This window comes from Falco naumanni, chromosome 5, assembly GCF_017639655.2.
Source record: "Falco naumanni isolate bFalNau1 chromosome 5, bFalNau1.pat, whole genome shotgun sequence".
NCBI classification, from domain to species: Eukaryota; Metazoa; Chordata; class Aves; order Falconiformes; family Falconidae; genus Falco; species Falco naumanni.
Window position 1 is genome coordinate 23177505 of NC_054058.1, and position 22541 is coordinate 23200045.

General features: G+C 49.5%; 1 protein-coding gene across 3 annotated transcripts in view; it reads right to left on the reverse strand.

Annotated features, from left to right (window-relative positions):
* Window positions 1–3292: 3292 nt before the first annotated feature.
* LOC121088784 (cat eye syndrome critical region protein 2) overlaps window positions 3293–22541 on the reverse strand; it is a 102623-nt gene continuing 83374 nt past the window's right edge. For all 3 annotated transcript variants that reach the window (XM_040595345.1, XM_040595344.1, XM_040595346.1), the window contains 10 exons: window positions 20864–20993; window positions 20544–20581; window positions 20354–20445; window positions 19949–20075; window positions 18294–18727; window positions 17087–17215; window positions 16158–16980; window positions 12743–14153; window positions 11798–11903; window positions 3293–11514 (listed from right to left, as the gene is read on the reverse strand). In XM_040595345.1, coding sequence (XP_040451279.1) covers window positions 11509–11514; window positions 11798–11903; window positions 12743–14153; window positions 16158–16980; window positions 17087–17215; window positions 18294–18727; window positions 19949–20075; window positions 20354–20445; window positions 20544–20581; window positions 20864–20993 — 3296 coding nt within the window. In that variant the 3' untranslated portion in view covers window positions 3293–11508. The remainder of the gene's footprint in view (window positions 11515–11797; window positions 11904–12742; window positions 14154–16157; window positions 16981–17086; window positions 17216–18293; window positions 18728–19948; window positions 20076–20353; window positions 20446–20543; window positions 20582–20863; window positions 20994–22541) is intronic.

The following is a 22541-nucleotide window of genomic DNA, read 5'->3' on the forward strand; positions in this document are numbered from 1 at the left end:
TGCTCCAGCCCCATGGTGAGTCCTACCCCTTCCCACCTTCTCCTCCTCCAGCAAAGCTGCCTGTCTCCCCTCTGCTGGACAAGCACAGGGCCCTTGGGGGTCCCTGTCGGGAGGCCAGCCTTTAGGGCCCTTGTTAAGTCCAGAACAAGTCTGCTTTTTTTGTTAGCGCTTAGAAGACCCTAACATTTGTTATGTGTGTGTATAAATACAGATACAACACCACTGCACTCTCCGACTGAGCTTACGTCTGGGAGAAAGGCATCTGGGTCTGCTACCGCCTGGCAGGGATGTGCGCTGCCTTGCCAGGCAAGTGGCTTGGCTTCGACTTTCTGTGTCTTGCCTTCTCTACCAAACAAAAATTGCAGCTTTGAGGGCTGGATGAGATATAGGGGGGTCCCGCCCCTTGGAAGATCCATGGCTGCTTGGAGAAGTTGTGTTTTACATCTCAATGTGGGACAAAAATAAAAATCTTGAATTTATGAGTGCGTATATTTTTCCTAATACCTATAACTAAACATTTCTGTGAATAGAAATCATTCATTTTAGCCTCAATCTGAGTCCTCTAGAGCTACCCAAATGCCTTAGTCCTGCCTTTCTGTGTGAGGTGGTATCTCCCATGCTAAAGTGTGGTGACTAATAGGAAAATTAAAACAGGGAACTTTACCTGCAAGAATCTTCGTTTTTAGGCAAGTATACAAAACCACCGCCCCCAAACGCTGATGGGTGCCAAGGGCACTCCGGTTCTTCCCTCACTGTTAGGCAGCCCCAGAGATGCACCATCCATCAGCTCTAGCAGAGCCGTCGGAGCTCTCCCCCAGGGCTGCTTCATGACGGGGGGGGGGCAGGGTGAGGGGCTGCCATTTTTTTTCACACCTGAACTGGGCACTTTACTGGTTCCTATTGAAACCAATTAATCCACCCATCCCCCATTCAAGCCTACATGAATTAGTGGGCTGCTCTGAAATGGCTGGGCAAAAAGCTGTAGGTGGGAAGCACCCCGGTGCTCAGGGAGGAGGAGGCTAGAGAGAGGAAGGCACAAACTTAAAGCCTCCGCCTCAGTTCAGGAAAGCTCGCTCTTAGTACAATGGGGTAGCTTTGCCAACCCATGGAGGAAAGAAAGAAGAAACAAGAATTGTGGGCAGCAGAAAGTAGGAAGAAAGGTAAAAAATCAGGGGGCCATGTGGCCTAGCTTGATACCGCCTGTTACACTCACAATAGCATCTTGTCAAGGTTAGGACGTGGCATTTCCTATAGCACAGATAAGCTTTGTCTTCGCCTGGGCTGCAAGGCAGCTCTAAAAGCAGCTACTTTCCACCCCTTCCCCAGGACTGGTTCCAATTAGCACTGGCTCCGCACAGCGAGGGCTTAGCCCCAGGATTAGAAATCTCCCCCGCCAATCCCCTCTGACCCAAACACTTCCTGGGACTGATGTGGTGACCAAATTCCTCCCCTTCCTAAATTGAACAGCTTGCTCGCGTCACCCCGAACTCTGGCCCCTGTGGGGTGAAGGGGGATATGTGACAGACAACAGCCCTTCACCCACCTCCAGGAACAACTTACCTTGCCCTGGCTCGGAGGAGGCAATGCCCTCGAACAGCCTTTGCAGGGCCCAGAGCCGCGGCCACGCTGGGAAGCCCCCACTGGGATGCTCGGCTTCACCCTTCTGCCCCAGGCAGCAGGAGCAGCTCTGGCACCTGGCTGGTGGTTTTGGGGTGCTCGAGGTGTCAAGGTGCAACAGATCACGTCTCAAGCTCCTCCAAACGTCCAGAAGGTGCCAACATGCGCTCCTGCGTGTGTCTTCATGCATAAAACATGCAAGTGTGTGGCAGGGTAAGTCACTCAGACCAAGCCATGGAGGGTGAAGTGAGTCCCTGAATTGCACCAGGAGCAGGGATGCGCTGAGGTTTTACAGTCAGCTGTTGAACAATTCATATACTGGGGCTTATTTATGCATCTTTGTAAAATGCTGGTGGCCTGAGGGGATGAACTGCACACAGAGGGAAAGGGCAGCTAGGAGGACAGGATGAGGCCCCTGGTTTGGCCCGCAAGTGTGGGGTCCTGCGTCACAGGCTGTTTCACGAGCATCTCTTTGCAGAGGCAGTTTTGCTACTGGGAGCCAGGGGAGCATGCCCTGGCCCCAGCGAGGCTCCTGCAGGAGGGGCAGATGGAGCCTGTGGCACAAGCAGGCTACGCTGCAAAGCTGTTTTGGCAGGAGGAGATGTGAGCAAGAGCATCTGTTACCAGCCCTGGAGGAGACTTCAAGAAAATTCCCTGGAGGGAGCTTTCACCAGCTAGAGCTGGGGAGAAAAGGAGAGGAGCATGCAGCGTGCACCTGGGAGCCTTCGTGCCCACAGCCTTCTGCCGTTCATCTCCCATGACCCCTTTTGCTGGCACCAACTTTTAAGGAAAATTGTCTTGTTTTCGATTTTGTCCTGATGCAAAGCTGCTGAATCAGCAAGATCGAGCAAGTTTTTTATTCAGGGACCAGCTGAGCTATGGGCCAAGCGCAAGCTGCCTGCATGCACCTACAGCAGGCACTTTCCCACATGAAGTACAGTACTGCCAGCTCCCAGTTTTGATGCTGGAAGGCCCATGAGGAACAGCTATGCTGTCTTTAAATGCTTCCACGCTGAGAGGGCTGCAACCACTGCCCCGTCTCGCGTGGGAGATTTAATAAACAGCAAACAGCGAGTGCCATTTTGGGCCCAATATGGATTCGGACCACTGCACATGAGCTCAAAAGGCTTCCCATTCCCCTAGCCGCCCCCGAGAGCTGCCACAACCTGTGCTGCTTTAGCATTAAAGCAGCACAAAGGGAAAACACGTAGGTTACACCAGCTCCTTCCTCATAGCAGCACCACTATGCAGGCTTTACTGAAGGGCCATCACCCTTTTCAAAGCAGAGGGGTTTCAGGGGAAACAGACTATCTGTGCCCCAGACCACATGGTGTTTCGGGGAGGGAGGCAGGCTTTCCAGCACACCTGGGCTGCAGAAAAACCCACAGCCCACCAGGGACTTGGGGGGAAAAGCAGTGACACCATCTCATTTCCACAACTGTGTTGTTCATAGGCAGACAGCTGCGTTTAGGAGGGGAAATGATCCCAATTAGCTTTCCAGGTGCTCTCTTGTAAATGGATTTCAGGTGGTACAACCGTGTCTGACTGCAGTCCAGGGCTTTGTCTCTCTGAAAAAAGCCCTCTGTGTTTCCCTCCCACCCCCGTCTGCTCCCCCTTTACAAAGGAAAAGGGAGACCATCCAGGAGACAAGAAAACACACATACAGCAAGGATGATTGCTATTTTAAGAATGTACTTTATACAAAATAACCAATTCATATGGAAATAAAATCTACAGACCTCCAAGGATCAAGCTTTTAAAAAAGTTCTTTAAAAAAATTACCCAACACACAGTATTAAACTAACTATTGAGGTAACTGTCGCTCTTGGGGAACAAAGGTAATCAGCAGACCAAGACAAAATATACACAATATAAAAATAAATAGCATTCCCCTTTCCAGTATTGACCAGGAAAGTTCACACAACTTTGCAGCAGCAGGAGAGAGAAGAGGATCCCTGACACTGTGCTCTACGGGGTGGGGAGGGAGGCGGGAGTGAGAGCCGGGGCTCCTGGGCAGCAGCCGATGGAGAGGTGCAGCACCTGAGCCTCTGCTGGGGAGAGCAATTCCAGCATGAACTCCTTCTTGCACTGAGAAATTCAGGCTATCAAATCCAACTTTTCCTAAATTGCATGAGCATCTATCCAGCTCAGTTTCTAACCAAGCCAAAGGAGAGCAGAACCAGCCCTCAAGCATTACGTTCCACCACTCAGCAAAACACCCCAGTGCAGAGCCCCACGCAGGTCAGATTCCCCCCACAGAGGGATGCAGGCAGGAGTTATTTTCACAGCTTGGTGTGGGAGGTCTCTGATGCAGCATCAGCTCACCCTCCCATTGCCCTGGGACAGTTGCAAGCAGTTGACAAGGGCCAGGCTTTTGCCCCCGTGGCTGCTAACACCCTCCCCACCCAACAACAAAAAACACAGCAACATAAGAACAACCTCACCCAAAAAGAGAAAGGCCCCTGTTTTCTCCTTGTGCCCCCGACAGACAGATTACATTCTTTACAAACTTACAATAACACAAAAAAAACCCCAATGTCACCCAACTTCAGAAAAATGGATGTAGTGGCGTAGGCTCTCCCGCTACCTCCCCTATCAACACCAAGTGAAGCAGCAGCGGGTTGCTCTTCTCCCTCAGAGGCATTAAATCAGTGGCCCACCCACCCCTTGCCTCGTAGCAGCCATAGGCACCCCTCTTCCCTGTGCTCTGCTTTGTGGACAAGCCTCAACTTTACCACTTGCTCCCTTTCCTTTCTACCTTCCCAAACACAGGAGCAGCAACCAGCTCTCTCCTGGCTACCTAAATCAACCCAACGGTCACTGGGAAAGCAGGAACATGGTGCACATAAAATGCAGGGCCACAGAAAGCACCTTGCTTCCCACTCAAACTGCGAAGCCCCCCAGCGTGTTTCATAGCCATCCGCTCCCTGAAACAATGTGGGAAGGTCAGCGTTCCACTGCTGCATGTTATTGCTCAGAAGAAATCAGGCAGCAGTGTTCATTGATCTATCAAGGGAGAGAAGCAACAGTTTTCACGATTATAGACAGTATGTATTTTTAACCTAAGCCCTCTTGGAGGTAGACATGCCAAGATCACGTGCGGGAACCCTGCACAGGGTCCAGGAGCAAATCCTTGTGCTGGCAGAGGGACAGACACCACCATGCCAGGGTGGCAAACACGAGGGGCACACGAGAGAATGCTAGCGAGCCACTGAGGACACCTTAATTCCATGGGGAGATTAAATATGTACACCCCACCTGCTTTCTATATGCATGTACAGAGAAGTCAGCTGGCAAATCCAACCTTCTGCCCCTTATTTGTGTGGGCAGTGAGCTTTCATCTCTGCACTTGACAGCAACCGACTGCAGCAAAGTGAGCAGAGGGAAGGAAACTTGAAAGCTAGGAAGCAAGGAGAGGGGAAGTATCAGTATGTGACACAAAAGGGGATCAGAGGACTTGCCAGACTAAAAGCTGAGGCCCTTTCAGAAAGGGAGATCGCTCCTCTGATGTACTCCACAGTGTCTGAGTGCACTAGGTGGCTGCTTGCCTCTTGCTGATTTGAAGGCCATCTGGTCTAACTCTGTCCACAGCAAGGGAACTCTGCCCACACAGAGTCAGTTCCACTTTTATTTAGAAGATATTCCACTACCCTTCTGCTAGTGAACCAAGTGTTTTCAAATAAAAGGGGCAAAGAATGGAGGGACTTGCTAGAGTTGGTGAAAATGACAATTAATCCTCAGCCCTAATTAATGCTTCGATCCCTCTTCCACTGGTGGATGTAGCTCTTGCTCTCTCCTGGATGCACTGTCCACTTTGACCTCTACATTTCAAAAAGAGGAAGACCCTTGCCAAAAGAAATCTAGGCCACTGCTGCAAATTAAGGAAAAAAAACCCCCTCAGTCAATGCAAGGCCAGCAGTGTTAAAACTACAAAACGTTCCATGGTCTCTCAAATCCTGCATGCGAGCTGAGGCAGGACAGCAGCCAAAAAGGGAATGGCACCACACAGCTCTCTACATCTGCGCTTTGAAGGTACGCTTGGATGCTACTATCTAGTTTCAAATACATAAAACCCTGTCCTGAATTTCCTTGCCTAGGGGTGGACCAAGCCTTGCTCTTGTCATCCCAGGAGCTCCTATTTGGAGACAGCTGGAAACGGGTCCCTCCCCAGCTCTTTTTCAGAGAGGGACGTGGGCAGTGGAGAGTGAAAACCAGAATGCGTACTTCATTATGTGCTGGTTAAAAGTGTTTTCCTTCCGCATGGGCGGCAGGGGTCCTGCCAAGCCCGAATATGCTTTACCCTCATCTGTACGTTAAACAGGTACAGATGGGGAAAGGCTGGAAGGTCAACGTTTGAGATGCTTTCTTGGTTACAATAAGCACATGCTCTTAAAGCTTGTCACATGGCCTGCAGCTGCAACCCTACTTTCACAGCCTGCTATCTCAATCTCAGCCTTACAGAAAGGATACGGTACTCACACACCTGCTCTTCAACCACCAGTGCTGGACTTCAAGCAAAACAGGAATTCTGCAAGAGCAAACTCCTCTACCACCAATGCACCACAGTAAAAACTTTTAAAGGGGTTACTCTAATTAAGTGCAGACCAAGCTGCGCAGTTGCTTTGCAGTGAGGGGAAACCTGGAGCAACCACACCATCACAAATTCCCGTTTGTCTTCTCCAAGCCACCCCTTGCAATGGCACTTCTCTGCCACACAGTTCAGCACCTTCTCCAAAATTCCACAATGCATACAGCAACACCATCTCCTCAGAAAAGGAAAGCAGAGCAAAGCCATCAAGAACAAAGCAACAGCCCTGGCTGAACACAGAGATGCACAGAAGACCAACAGAGATCAGTAGAGGAAATAAACGAAGGTTGATTTCTAATTATACTTTCATTTTAAACGGAGAAGTGTTGGAGTGAGAAGCTGCAGGAGAACTGCCTCAGTCAGCAGAATGAAAGACAGTCTCTGTGACTAGCTTTCAGATAAGACATCAAGAAGCTGATAGCTCTCCAAGACCCTGAGAAACCACACTTACAAAAATATACACAGGAGATTTGTTTCAAAAAGTCTGCATGGGAAAGGCATTTGGCAGACAAGAAAATCAGAAGCCATTCCAAGAAAAGTGTCTCCATGTACTTTAAAGTCACAAATCAAACCAGTTGGGCCTTGAAGCTGCAAATTTACTTTCCTCTTTTGTCCTCCTCATTGCAGGCTGGTGCCTTGGATTGCTACCGAGTGGTTTGTTGGGTCACACCATGGAATTTATAGACGGCAAACTTCTGCTAGAAACAGCTAAAATCACTGTGAAGTCTCAGTGACTGGCCTTCCCAAAATACTTAGTAGAATTGCCAGGGTCTGTAGTACTTGAGATGCTCAAAGCTTAAAGAGTCCTATGGGAAGTTTATACAGTGGCATTTATAATGGCAATTGAACACCTCGGGAACTTGGGAACACCATGTATCACTTGCAAAGGAGGTGGTGGAGGGGAGAGCAAAAGGCTAAAAGCCAGAGTAGTGTACAAAACTCTTCTGAGAATCTTGGAAGTTTTTGGCATGCTCAAGCATGGTCAGCATATATTTTTTATATATATATATACACACACAATATATATATATATTGTCTTGTCTAACATGAAATCCGTAATTACAGCAAAACACATCCTCCGTATGGAAAAAGTAATAGCTACAGGAAACTTTGCAAAGTCACTAGCTCAGGAAGCTTTCTGAAAAAGGACCAACTGGTAATATATTACACAACAACAACGCTGGAGGTTGAGAAAGAGGGCTTCCAACCAGAGTCTACAATTTCTCTGTGTTGTGTTAAATATCATTTAAGATAGCGATACAAGTATGGCACTCAAAACCCAGGATATTTTATAATGCAGCCACATTTCTCCTGCACTGCATGCCAACCCATGCCAAAAAAGTACCACTGCCTCCATAAAGACCTGCCATTTTACGTTCTTCTGAATCCCTCCTTAAACCTGCCTCTTTCACAATATCTACAAAGCAGCCTTGTGCAGCAAGGGTTGGGAAACCATAAACTAGAAAGCTCACATCTTCTGCTCCTCCCCAGACATTCCCACTGGTGCTCCACTCCCATCAATCTGCCCCCAGCTCTGTGCCCTCTGCGGGGTGCCAATTTTCTGTGATTTGCTCAGATTGTACCTAGCAAGATAGAGCTCCGATTCTCGGGGGGCATTCCTAGATATCATCACAAAAGAAAAAAAAAAACCAAACCCCAGACTTATGAACAAAGCATTTGAAAGTCTGGAAACTCCAAACTGAGATTCCACAAGCAGCTCTCCCTCTTAGTGTGTCCTGTCCCCAGAACAGCCCTATCCCTGTAGCCTAGCCATAGTTCCCCCTACGCTATATTAGTACTTTTCTAACATAAACCACGTGTCCTCACAACAGCAGCTTGTTAGTCATTTTAATAAGAATTACTGACTACGCCAAAAGCCATTTACCTTGAAGCCCTCCCAGGAGGGGTCAGCTTCACTACGCTGTTTCATCTTCCATCCTCAAGTCAAATCCTTCTCTCAGATTTGCATTATGTCAGGTAAGGGATAATATCTCATGTCGCACACCTCATATAGGATCCTCAAGGTTTCTGTCACCGTCTAACATTCCACTACACTCTCCAGGCAGATACAAGCAATTCTTGCCTTTCTTATTTGTCCTCTGCTTTGATCTGGGCTTGGTACTCATCCAGATACCATGACCACTAGGACCATGTTTTTCAGTGCCAGTTACAGCTGAAGGCTAAGAGTGCTTCAGCTTGGTTAGGGTTTTTTTATAGCTTCTAAAACCTCCTGTTCTACAAATGAGCTGAATTAAAGGTATTTAATTACAAATATTTGGGTAACGTCTGTGATGCAGAAGACACAGGGTGAAGTATGACAGAGGTTGGCTGCAGAATCTACATTCACATTTCCAGAATTTCTAATACTTTGCTACAAGTTACATTTTACAGTTCCTCTATTTTTAAATGTGGTATTTCAAATTGTTTTTATATCTACAATGAACTAAAGAATGCTTTACAAAAAGAAGCAACAATGTTTTCATTTGTTGCAGGTTTATTGTCTTGAAGAGCAGTTATACTTGCAGAGTTTTTCATAAATACCTACTGCTCCTTCAGTACCTCCATTCAGTGAAGGATATAGACCTGCATTTCGGAGCAGCTGGGGCACCTCGGAACACCCACTGCCAGTTAATAAGCCAACAGCAAACCCTCAGATGTGGGACAAATTTGGATGAGCCATAGCATGATGTTCTGGGCTGGGGAAAGCAATTATCTGCTTCTCAGTCCAAGGACAGCCTTCAGGATCATCTATTCCAGTTTATACCAATCCACCAGTGACAATTGCTCCCTGGCAGATGAATACAAATGGAAAAAAAACACCCAAAAACCCACCAAGAAAAATCTCCCTTTCATAATGTAATGACATCTATAGATAGACATTGTAAGTAATTCCCATTATTTTGAAGTCTTCCTGCTTTGCAAAGAAGCCAAGCAAAGAAGCAAAGGGACAGCAGCCAGCTGTCCCAGGCAACTCACTGGACTAAGCAGACAGCAGCTATAGTTCACAGGCTAGTTGCAGCAGTGGGTAAAAAGAACTGTGATTATAAGCATGCTTGTGGGAATAGCACAAAGAAGTTTAACTCCTGTTAGGCTTGGAAAACAGCTTGGCCTGACTCAGCTCATCAGAGGCTAAAGTACCGCAGCAACAGCGCAGTGAGATTCATTTGTACGTGGGCACTAACGTGGCAGTCCTTTCTTATTCCAACTATTTCAGGAAAGAATATTTCTCACCTTTTAGGCTTTTTGTGCTTCCAAAAGCTTAGTACAGAAGGAGTAATAGTTCAGTCAGATGCTACCTGCCATTTGCTCAAATGGCTTTGCCAGCACAGTATATCTACACAGCAGGACAAAGGTGGTGCAGTTGTGCATGCTAGTGCAATTCAGCTAAAAATACAGGTGATGACACCATCCAAGACAATGAAGCAGCCAGAAAATTTCTCCAGAAACTTGGAGACAAAGACCCTCTCCTAGCTGGCACCACAGACTAAAGGGCATGCTGCTCTGTCCTCACTTCTGCTGCCACTTGTGCTCTTGCTAGCACAGTTTGTCCAACAGATTGGCACATCCTCCTTCTAACCACACCGCTGTCCCCCGCAGTGCAACCAGCAGCCTGCCCAGCAGGGCTACGGTCCCAGTAGATCTTGCTGTCCGGTCTTGTAGTGTAGCAACTCCCCTTTCACCCCAGCTTCCCCAAGAATAATCAACTGTGTGTGTTTGTTAGCTTTTAAGATGTGAATAAATGCAGATGAGATTCCTACTAAACTCATTTGCCAAACCTACACTTGAACACCAGTGGCTGATAAAGCACTGGCATGCAGGGGTTTCCCAGTGCAGTATTGCACCTGGTGAGGACAGCCCCTGCAGACTGCACACAGCCTCTGAGGGAAGATGCCACTAGCTCTGTAGAACCTGCTGCTACATTATCAATGATGACAAAGTCAAACCAACTCAACTTGGGCATGCAGACCTCTCATCCCTCTATCCCTGAGCCATGACACCTCAACATCTGATTTTGAATCGGTGCTTTCTGATTCACCTGCAACTTGCAAACACCAAATGGAACTCCAGAGGCCAACAAACAGCTCACACTGCAGTAAATCAACCATTCCCACAAAGCAGCCTCATGGTCCTCCCTCCACAGGAACAAAAGTGGTCAGGAACCCCAGGGTACTTTCTACTTTGCTGCTGCTAAGAAGTGAATATAGCCAAGGGTCAGAGAAAGGATGGTGGGGACTTGGCCCCCCTGCTTGGGCAGCAGGGCAGTACAGATTTGCACAGTATTTGTTCTACTGGATAGGTGCTGCTCTACCCCCAGCTGCACCGGTTTCACTGAAAGAAGTCTAAGATGTCCAGTTACGCCACTTTCTGTTTTCTAGAGCATACATTTCTCCTATCAGAAAGGCAGGGAGAAGGGTACTATACTAGCAGAAGGGACAATGCCATGAATGTCCTGTCCTGGTTTCAATTCCTGGTCCTGGTTTCCTTGTTCCCCCATGATGACAGGAGCTGGAAGTGCACTCAGGCCCTGGATCCAGAGGGGTGGAGTTGGGGGTGAGAGGGGAAGGAGGAAGAAGACAAGAGAAAGAGGACACATTATGCTCCTGAGCAGTTCCTGCAATTAAGTCAACCAACTGTTGGGTCGTGTCTTGGTTGCAGAGGACAGGAAGGAGGACAGCAAGTCATCCATCACACATTCCCTCACCTCTCCCTGCTCCCCGCAAACTCTAACCCTATCCTGAAAGATTTCAGTGTGATATGATTGTAAACAGTTAAGGATTCCTCCAGTGCTAAGCCCACTACAAGCTGGGCCCACCCCCTCCCCCATTATGTACAATACATTCACCAACAACAGAAATTTATTTAAAAAGGCAACAGGTTAAATTCTGTAAACTGGATCCAGCTCCAAAACACACACGTTAATACTACAAGTAAAATTCCATCATCGTCCTCTTCCACCCTGAAAAATATACCTGAGTTTAGCAGTCAATGAAAGTTTCCGCCCCCACCCCCGCCCTCCCCACCCCAAAAAATCCCTCAAACCCTGAATGAGACGCAGTCTCCGGTCACAGAAAGCCACTAGTTTGCGATGCTCGCCCTGTGATGGCGAGCCAGCTGCTTGGCTGGCTGGGGCCCAGCACCGCTCCAGGTTTCCAACACAAAAGCCGTTGCGGCACCATGTTCCACGGACCCAGGAAGCTACATGCTGCTCGGGCGAGGGGAGGGTGGGAGGAAGGCCTGCACCTCCTCCCCCTTGTCCAAATCACGCGTGGCTTTCATCTTTGTGAGGTCCTTCCTTCCTCGGACTAGCTCTGGAAGAGGAAGAACAAGAGTTGGAGGCTTTAACTGGCAGCTTTAGAAAGTAACAACCTCATGATTGCATGCAACCAGTTCGAAGCTAGCACTAGCAGTCCACCTAGGACATGTTTTACAGTCAGCTAAGGCCATAGAGACATCCCCAACGCCTCTGCACAGCAGTAGTTCACTTCCCAGCTTCCTCCGGTGCTTCCCACTCTCATCAAACACTTCACCCCTTTTAATCAGTGGGAAAAGACAGACTCGCATTTCAACTCTGCCCTCTCTAGCAGCCCTTACTTGATCCAGAGGCAATGCTGATGGTTTTTGTGACGTCAAATCTTCCCGGGACATGGTTGCTGTAGGCATCTTCGGGAAAGGAACTTGAGCCTGATGCATTTGCATTCTGGAGCCAGGTTGAATGGAGAGAGTTTTAGCACATGAATATCAAGAGCAAATCCAGTCTACTTTGTTGAATGCATATATACAACATTCATATACAAGCATGCATCTCATGTATTCCTCTTCCCGGCTTCCCTCCAAAACACAGCCTTCAATCCATGCCACTTCCCCCAATGGCTCAGTTGTAAGCCAAGCTCCCTGAATACTAGAAGAAGGACTGTCATGCTGGAACTATGACAAAACAGTAACAGTTGAAGCACATTTATAAAATCTAAACAGGCAATTTTTTTGAGTACCAGGATTTTCTACTCAGGAATAAAATGTGATATGCACAGTCCCAGTGAGAAGTAATTTTCTGTTAGGGAAATATCAGACAGAGAGGAAGGGCAAAGCAAGAGCAAAGGGAAAACAGGGCAATGTTAAAGTAAAGGAGTTCATAACAAGAGGCTAACTTCCACTTTTAGTTAGCTATTATGCCTCGCTACGAGAAAGAGGCAATAAAATACTTGCGAAGAAAATGGCAAGAGTCCATCTGATTAAGAGATGCACAACCCTGGATGACACATTAACAAAACACCGTCAGATAAAACAAAGCTCTGGTGTGGGGGTGGATGGGGCAGGCTGTTGGTCTCCAGGATAGTGATTGCTACTTGTTTTAAGAAGCTGCAAGGAGACTCCCTCCAGCTTGAGGGACCTCTTACTCCAAGCGTCGTAAGAGTCACCTGTTAGCCTTCCAATTCACTTGCCATCTCCCCTGACTTCAAGCCATATACTTTCAAGGATATCCAACACTTATCGTCACCCCCCTCCCGCCTTGCCTTCTTGCAGAAAACACAATCTTACCCCGAGGGTCTATACAAGTCCTGGGGTGGCCCCGCCATGCCACCTCCACTGCCTCTCTGCTCCATCAACAAGGCCTGAAAGTGACCTACGTTCTCCTCTCGGCAGCGGTACAGGGGTCCCTCCTGAGAGAGGCCGTTGGCCTGGCTGGGGGCTGGATGATGAGACAAGTGAGCATTCATGGGCGATCCATACGTCCTGGGCTGGAAATGACTGGCAGGATGGCGGGATGCATAAGGAGAGCCAGTCTGTAGCATCACCCCGTGGGGAGGGAAGGCTGATGGGCCGAATCCCATCCCCGAACCCAGGTGTGGTGGAGGAGCTCCGTAGAGGAACTCCCCTGCTGCCACCGAGCTTTGCCTCTTCGTGGCCGCGTTGTGGTTGTCCAAATCAAGAAACTCTTTGGGACTCTCTGGTCTTTCCTGGGACTCCTCGGACTTCTCATCTTCAGGCCCCAGATCCTGCCCATCGCTTGGAGAAACCTCTTTGGCACTCGCTATGTCCATGCGGTTGGGAGAGGCCAGGGCGGCGCTCAGTGCCTCACAGCCCTGCAAGCCGCTGGCAGACCCCCGGTCCGGGAAAGGGGGTCTGGCCAGGGGTGGGTGGGCGGTGGGGTGCCCACTGGGGCTGGCCTGGGGGTGAAGAGGCCTCTGCCAGTCCGAGTAGCCCTGTGGACAGGCATAGTAGGGTGGTCGCTGGTAGTGGTGGTAGGAAGGCTGAGGTTGCGGCTGGTAGGGGTAGGGCATGCCCTGGGGGGGCCGGTACCGCGGGAAGACACCAGGGTGGGCGCCGCTTGGCTGGAAGCCCCGTGGGGGGAAATGCTGGGGGTGGGAGGCAGGAGGAGGCGGCTTCCCTCCCATCACAGGGCCGAACCCCTGCAGGCCTGGGTTGATGTGGTACCGCCCAGCTGAATTCGGGTATTCCAGACCGGGCATGTAGAGTGGGTGGTGGAACTGGTTGGGGGTGGCCCCCATGGAGCTGGCATCCACGCCGGGGAGGCCAGTGCCCTGCCCCATGCAAGGCACAGCTGCTTCGGGCACAGCCTTCCCACTGCTGCAGAGGGGCTTCTCCAGAAGGTTGGCGGCTAGCCCCTTCCCCTCGGTGGTGGCCACTGGCCCCTCACCTGCTGCCCCATTCTCAGGCAGGGGACCCCCTCTCTCGGAGGTGGGAACCAGGTCCCTCATGCAGCCCGGGCCGCCAGTGTAGCCACTCTCCACCGGCCACGCGCCTTTGCCCTGCCCTGCCTTCACGTCACCCTTCACGCTGGAGCTGTCCCCCTCCCCATCCAGGGGCAAGGCGCGCCTGGTGCACTCCATGGGCAGCGGGGGCTTGGGATGAGGTAGGATTTTGGCATAGGCCCCGTCGGGAATACCAATGCACTGAGCCTTCTCGTCTACGCCTGCTGGTGGCTCCACTGGAAAGAGATTGGGAAAAAGTTACATATCAGTCTAATTTTGGGAACTGGCCCTCCCTGCCCAACACGTACACACACCTACTGATGCTGACCCAAAGCACATGTGCCAAAGGGTAATTCCTGCCAGCTTAACCAGGGCTATCAAAGTAGCCACTCAACATCTGCTGCTGCTGGGCAGACCTGCCCAACAAGCACCTGACACCTGGATTGAAGAAGCATCCCACTGTTGCGCAAATGGAAGAGAAAAATCAGTGACTTTCTAAAGCCATGAAGGCCCTTTCATTATAAGTACTCCAAAGCCTAAAATATCCCATCCCCCACTCAAACCTCTCTACAGGACGGTTTGAGTGTGGCACCAGGACAACTGCTCTTCTGGGGGGCTGCAGTCTCCTTCCCACCCCCATCACAGTCTTCCCTTCAGAGACCTTTAGCAATTCCAAAGTGCATCTTTGAAATGTCACGTGGCTTTTAGTAGCTGCTTCTTTTAAAAGAGCTCTTTTAAAAACTACCCATGAAGTTGCACCTCTCTCGGAAATATGGCACACGTGGACTGAACCCTCAAGATACAGGCACACTGTTGATTGCAAGCCACCAATAAATCGCATCTCCACTGGAGTAACATTGCATATGAGGGTTTAGTCTCACACATGGGTGTGCAGAGGCTGCCTAATGAAGAGGCAGAGTTGGGGAATACCACAGTGGAGTCCACATGACAGCAAGATAAGAAGTCAGGGTAACGGCAGCTTGATTTTGGGTTTTGCTGCCCCTCCTGGTTCACAAACTCCACTTGCCCACAGCTTGGGCAGAAGCACTACCACATACTGAGATGCTGTGGAGCCTATTGCAGTCAGATTTTAACCAACTGTGATTTGGAGATGTAGCTACTTGGCCCTGCAATCACTCAACATCCTCCCCCAGTCTCTGTTCTATATCCAGCACAGTTAAATGATGACGACTTTTAAGCAATGTCACACAAGGAAAGAGTTTCCTCTTAGTGCAAGGCACACGAGGGATCGATAAAAGATGCAAGGGTTTTGATCTCTAGTTTACCAGCTAGAATTAATGAAAAAAAAATTTTTTTTTTGATCTCTGGGGTTTTTTGATCTCTACTTTAGGTTTGTTTTATTTGAAGGTTGGGGTTTTTTTGATCTCTACTTTACCAGCTCGAATGATGAAATTCAACTAGAAAGAAACTTGTGATGGCACACATGACATGCTGCCATCCCACCTGAATGGACATGGCTGCTCAGGGGCTTTTGGGCAATCCTGTTGTGTGAAGATTTTGAGATGCCGAGAGCTCACAAGGCACATGTGCATTTCAGAGAAGCCATACTGACATACACTCAGAGGAGTATATTTAAACCGTTTATTCACATAACATCTTCTTTTCTTACTTAACTCTCTGCAGATCCAATTTTTAAATTAACTCCAAGTGAGCTCTAGAAGCATCACAGCCTATGCTTTGCATTTGTACCCCGTGGCAAGCTGATAACTTGCACTTAGAGCTGGGACAGAAGGGACCTCTGGCAGGCTACTGTCAAACAAAGCAATTTTAGAAAAATCTAAGATGGAGTAGAAAATATATGCCAATTTAGATTAAAAAAATAAGAATACACATGTGAAAACTGTGTGTCCCATAACTATTTTATCAAGATTTTAGTAATTTTCTAGCAAAAAAACCTGCTTTTGTTGCTGAGCCTCAGCCACTGTTTAAAAACTACTCTGGCAAGCCTGAAAGTCAGGGCATATTTTCCACTTTCCTAGTGGCACAAATCCAAATAAAGCCACATTTGCAGACACAGGTTTTGTGCATCTGCGTGACAATTAAGGTTTGGGTCCCTACACCCAAGAGCAACAAAGCTGGCCTGGGGGGGGGCTCCTGCACCCACCCCATACGTGCACACCAGCAGGCAGAGGGTCTGCCCTGGCATGGGAAAAGGGAAGGCAGTAGGGGGATGCAGGCAGGCAAGGTCAAATGCTACCAGCAGGCACTCGATGGGTTACCTTGGTTGCTCTCCATCTCCATGGTCTGACCGGTTGGATCCTGCGAGCTGCCGTTCCCCATGACCGGTTTTGGGGGCTGCACGCCAGCAGCAGAGGCTGCGTGAGCCAGCTGAGGAAAGGGTCCGGGGAGGTGCGGCGGGGGTGGCTGGCGAGGGTGGTAAGGCACACCAGGCGGACACACGCGCGAGGACAGCTGCTGCATGGCAATCATCTCTGGGCTGTCCATCATGGAGTCCCCGCCCTGGCACCCTCTTTGAACCTGAGGTGGTCCCCCAAACAGAGAGGTCGGTGGCTGTGGCATCCTCTGGCCGGCAGCTTTCCCAGGCGGTCTGATATACCCTGAAGGAGGCACCCCATGAGGTAGGAAATTTGATTGCTCGGTCCACTGGCTGGGAGGCAGCGGTGGCCTCATGGCCCGAGGGTCCATCATATGACCCAGGGCGCGGGGCTGGAGCGAGGACCCCGGCCCCATGGGCACCTTCTCCTCCGGCCCCACGGCGCCCTGGCCAGCGGGGCCGTGGCTGCCGTTCCACAGGGCTGGGTGCGCACGGTTCAGGTACTTGTAGGGCCGGTACATGTGCCCTGGGGGGACCTCTGAGCCCTCCGACGGCCTCACAGGGGGGCCGTTGTGCCTCGGCGCGAGGAAGCCCTGCTGGAACTGGGCCGGCGGGTAGACGGTGTCGGGTGGGGGGCCGCTCATGCGCCCCAGCTGCAGGGCGCCAGGCCGGGGGCCGAGGCTGGTGATGTGGGTCGGTCCTGCACATGCCTGCTTCTCTGGGGTGGCCAGCCTGTGCCCACGGTGCTCACTCAGTCCCACAGCCGGCTGGGGAGGAGGGGGAGAGAGAGAGATGGGGTGGGTCTCGCACTGAGGAGCAGAGGAGACGTATGGGTCCCAGGGTGCTGGATCCCTTGGCTGCAGCATTCCTTACCTGCATGGCAAAGTGCTGGTGCTGCTGGACCGGGTCTCCGGGATGGGGCTCAGGCACTCGTGGCGAGCCATACAGTTTCGCGGGATCCGATCCTCGCAGGGGACCAAATGTTCCTGGCACAGCTGGTCTCTGGGGAACAGGGAGAGGTGTGGGAAGGAGAAATAAAACAATTTGTGAAGCACAGAAAAGCAGCAGAGCTGCTGCAGGTGAGGGGAAGCCAAGGCTGGAAGAACCACACAGATGAGGAGATGGGCTTTTTGGAGGCACCATGAAAAACCTGTAGGCTTTCCTACGGGATGACACAGCTCCCCTGCCAAACAAAGCCACTCTCTCACATTCCAGCCTACGCATCCCTGTGCTCAAGGCTGCAATACACTCAACTTGCCACCCAACTACTTGGGAGCAAGTGAGAAGACTGGAGGGGGCAAGTGATTTACTCCAAGGAGCGGAGCGGACCACAAAGGTGTGCAAGCAGGACAATGGGGGAAACGTGCTGGATTTCCTTCAAAATAGTTGTTGACTCCAGCTCTCCAGTTACTGCCTCCCACTATCTGCACCACAGGAATAGCTCTAAAAATTTTATTTGATCTCTAGATAAAAGGGCAAGGGTAGCCTAGTCTCAGAGGAGTAGGTGATACACCACACCACAAGACATCACTGGTTAAAATGGAAAAGGCAGTGAAGGCTGGGTGAGGAACAGCCCAGAGGAGAGGCAGAACACGTGGCATCCAGAGAATAAACGTTGGGCTAAAGGGAGGTCACTGCTGCAGTCCAGGGTGGCCTGGTGTTCAATTTTGTTTACTGCTTTTGTAAATACTCAAGGCATGAAATGCACTGGTACACAGGTGGTGCAAAGTTACCAGGCATCGTTAAACTATTGAGACGAAAGACGACCAGCTTGTTCAGCATCATAAACTAGATGTTAAGAGAGGAAACGTGACTGCTTTCCTTGCACAATGGGGTAACTCTCTAAGGAGAGAAGAGAACTGGGGGAGCCAGGGCTGGTGCAAGCCCACACGGGGACATGCTGGCCATGGGAAACATTAGGAGACTGTTCCCAGTGAACGTGGCAAAGACTGAAACTGTACCAGTTTAAGGGCAGAAAAGTTTCAGTTGCCACAGGGATTTCACAGGAGAGCTTCATTCCCCTTTACCTCCCTCCCTCCGCAGGCCTGATGGGTGAAGAACAGCAGAAACTGCTCCTTACCATCTGGCTGGGATGTGGCACAGGGCTGGGCATGCCACCATATTGCAGAGAGCGAGCGAAGCCTCGCCCATTGGAAGGGCCCACTTCTCGAGAAGGCTGCATTGGGTTGCCGCTTGGATCCTCTGCAGAGGACGAGGAGAAGGAGGAGGAGGAGGAAGAGGAAGAAGAAGCAGGAGCCCTGGAAGTAGCTCGATATGGCGGAGGTTTTCCTCCATTTTCCAGGCGTTGCTGCCTCTTGCCTGGTCCATCTGGGTCTCGCGACCGAGTCCAAACACTGCCTGTGCTGGAGCGGCCAGTCCGTCGGCTCCTCTTCTCTCGTCTCCCGTCTTCCCTGATCCAAAACTCCTCATCTGTGTCTCCATCTTCCCCAGGGAAATGCTTCATCATTGCTCGGTGGAAACACCTCTCTAAGTTGTAAGCCATCTTGGTATATTCTGCACTCAAAAAACCCAACATCATCAGGAACAGAGCCTTATAGAGAGTAACAATTAAGTAACATCAGACTTTCCCCATCAGATAAAAGAAACAAAGTTTCTTTGAGGAAGACTTTTGTCTCACTAGTCAACTGGTTTACGTTCTTAAACTCAGTAAGCAACACAGCATCAGATTTGTTCAGTAACCCCACCAGAGGACAGGCACATAGGCATGACAAAGTGCCATTAGTGGTGTAGTCTGCAGAGTCAGCATTAACTCAGTGCTCCAGCATAGTGCCAAGAATTACATTATAAGACGCGCCACCTCTGCTCACAGAGCTGCATGACCTGCACAGTTAGCCAGCAGAGTTCCGAGAGAAGAAATGTGAACTTCCAGCAATGCTATTTGATTACGTTCAGAGGCTTTTCTTGGACTCATTTAAATCTCTGCTGTATGCTACAAGACAGAGGAAAATCAGCACACATATTTATCCATCTACAGTTTCTAAAGCACTTGCTGACCCTGACACAAAAGGTTTTGCCAACACCAGTGTCTCTATTGCGTCATTTCCACAGGACAGATCTGCTCAGAGGGGCTCTTGCTTCTCATTGGAGTGGATAGGAAGGAAGAGACCTGTGAGAGGTGTTAATGACAAGGGTTAGAAGCAAGTGACTTTCCAGTTGTTTCCACTAAACTAACTCTGAAGTTCCTCAGGAAACGGGTCTCCCAGTGACAGTGCAGGAATGCTTTTACTTGGGGCCCGCAGCAACAAGCCAGGTAGCTCTAACTTTACCCTTTCAAGATGGTGCTGGTGAGACACAGTCTGCAGTGATGACCCACCATATAGGAACTGATTTCTTACCTAAGCAACATGTAGAATTTTAATTGGCATGGCAATTCAACCCAGGGTTTCCCATTTGCAGATTCATGTTTTTCATTCAATAGGCAAGAAACCTGAAACTACATTTTCCATTCAAAGGACTACAAGCCTGGTTCATTCCTCACTTTTCTGTGGTACTCAACAAACACTGGGAGCTAATCAAACTCCAATGCTTTTCAAAGCCTGTGTTAGATATTATGGGAAAAAGGCGCGCACACACACACGCGTACACAAAGGAATAAGTTCAGAAATACCCCGAAAGAGAATAAGCACAAATCAAGTACTGGTGAGTAGGAAGAGATCACTGCTTGCTTTGACTGAGCACTGCAAATAGCCAAACTTAGCATCTTACTGCTCTTACCACTGCCTTCACCATTGTACTTAAGACAGTTCCTAAACATGGTCTTCATATCACCCACAAATTCTTCCTTGGTACAGTATTGACCTCCATTCAATTTCTTCTCCATGCTAGAGATGTCCATGGGGGCCTGAAACACAGCAAAACCTCCCTTCAGCTGCAGCAAGTGTAGCAGGGCTTGCAAAGCTGCATAGCTAGCTTCCTCACAGAGAGGGGATGGGGTGCGGAGGCTGCTCTCCGGAGAGGCAGCCTCTCGTTTTTGGTTTGCTTGATTTGTAAGGCTAGAAGGGACTATTGGAGGCATGCAGTTGGACTGCAAGGGTAACACAGCCCACAAAACTTCAAAATGTTTCCAAAAAAACAGTCAACAAAGTGCACCAGTCAAGATGGCTGGACCACTTTCCATACCTTAATGATCTGGTAGTAGTTGGGAGCATACGATTCATCAACGGGCTCCAAAAAGGGCCAAGAGTCCTTGTGAGCCTTTACCACATCTAGAACTGGCAGTATCAAAAGAAAGGTGGTTACACACACATGCCCAGGGGAGTATTTCACTTTACGCAAGTCACGCAAAGGGGAAAGCTGGGGCAGGACTAACCTTTGTACATGGCTGTGAACTCGTCATCCAGTTCAAAGCTGTAATGGGAAGCGCAACAGTGAATACACACGCTGAGGACATGTTAAGACATGCTCTCATACTTCATCTTCCCTTGCACCTCGGGCACAGCGCCGTAATGCTGACGAACAGGCCTCATCACAAACTCTCCTCTAGCATGGACCAAATGCAGATGTTCTCAGCTTACTCCTCACTGTTCTCCACCCTCACTTCTCCCTCCTCATTCCTGTGAATGTTCACACTCCTTCCCATACTCACTACTTCATCGCACTCTTGTGCTGCATGCCCAGTTGCATACTCACAGATCCTTGGTCCTTCGCTCTTCCCTGGTAGGGGAACTGGGATCCAAGTGGGAAAGCTCAGGGGGGAGTTCCTTTCCCTGTGCCAGCAGCCAGGCCCGCTCTTCACGAAGCTTCCTCCTCCTGGCCCGTTCTGCAGGGAGGAGGGGGGGAATAGGTGAAAAAACATTCAGCACTCCTTGTCAACAACATCCTGCAGGGAAATCGAAGGCAGCTCCCGCAGCACTCAAGAACTCCAATGAAACGTTCTTGTTCTTTCAGCAAAAGCAGCAACGGCACAGGAGCAGAGGAGGTGAGAAGATAGCGCACCATCAACATGCCTTTTCATTTTCCCTTGACTTTACAATTATTGATTTTGAAGCATTACTGTGATACAGATGCTCCCCTAGGCAGCTTCCAGACAAATTCCTGACAATGGTGTGGTACAAAGATAAGTTCAATGCACACACCTAGGCATAGACCAGCACTATGGAAAGAGCTGGCTTGTTAAGTTACCATCCTTCAGATGCTTCACCTCAGGCAGGTGAACTCAAGGCAGCTGGTTTTGCACTAAAGCGGATGAAGACCAGTGCCAAGGCAAGGGTGAAGTTCTACCAGCTGGGTGGCAATGAGTAACTGAGGTCATTAATACCCTCCACCACAATGGCTAGCTTTGGGACAACTGCTCAGGTAAGTCTTTGCAGCCAGCGTGAGCAAGCTGCCACACAGGAGGGCTACTGGGACAGATTTCATTTAAGAGGCGAGAGACAGGAAGAAGCAACGCTAGTAATATAACCTGTGGTTTGCAACCAGACAGCTGGCCAACAGATTGCTTCATAATAGAAAATTTATGGGCTCTTATGAACCTCATTTCCTTTTTCTTATAGGAAATCTGAATTCATTTGACTTGCTAAACACCTGCGGTCATACCAACTTTCTGTAGGAGCAGAATTCTGTGAAAGTAATGCTCAAGGAGAGATGTCATAGGAGTAAGACCCCAGAAAACAGGCCACATCAGGGAACACCCAGAGTGAAAGAAATAGGGGAGATACTGGGCTAATACCCTCTAGCAGAGGGTCCATCTGTGGAAAACATGAAAGACTCAATAAGCACTAGCTCTGGTAGAAGGGTGGGTATTTCCAGGGAGGTCCATGGCCATATATGTCAAAAGACAGTCCAAATTTCCTGTTAGAAGAATCTAGGTAGTATTGAAAGTTGGGAGGACAAGGCTTGTATCTAAGATGTCCTACAAAATCTAACAGCATCTATTACAACATTTAATGATGAGGAGTCCAACATCAAATTGCAGTAAACAGAGATTATCTGAGTCCATCCAAGCACAGTTCAGTACTTCATGGTTCTTTCATAAAATTAGCATCATTTAGATGACATTGTAATGGATGCCTAAGTGAGAAAGCTGAGAAAAACATGAGGTACGAGGTGATGATTTGGGCTGCAAAAGGGAAATCTCATGGCAACAGCAGCCAAGAGGTAAGGCGATACATTCTTTAGAAATCCATCCAGGCCTGCCAAGGATCTGACCTGGTAGACAGGAATTGGGGAGCACTACCCTGGTACCAGACTGGACTTCAGTCAGGATTAATGGCAGGTCCTTCTACCACAGCAAGTGATTAATACAGCATGTTAAAGATCACTGGCAGAGCTCATTGTCATGCTGTTGGCCTGGGCTGAGTCCTACCCA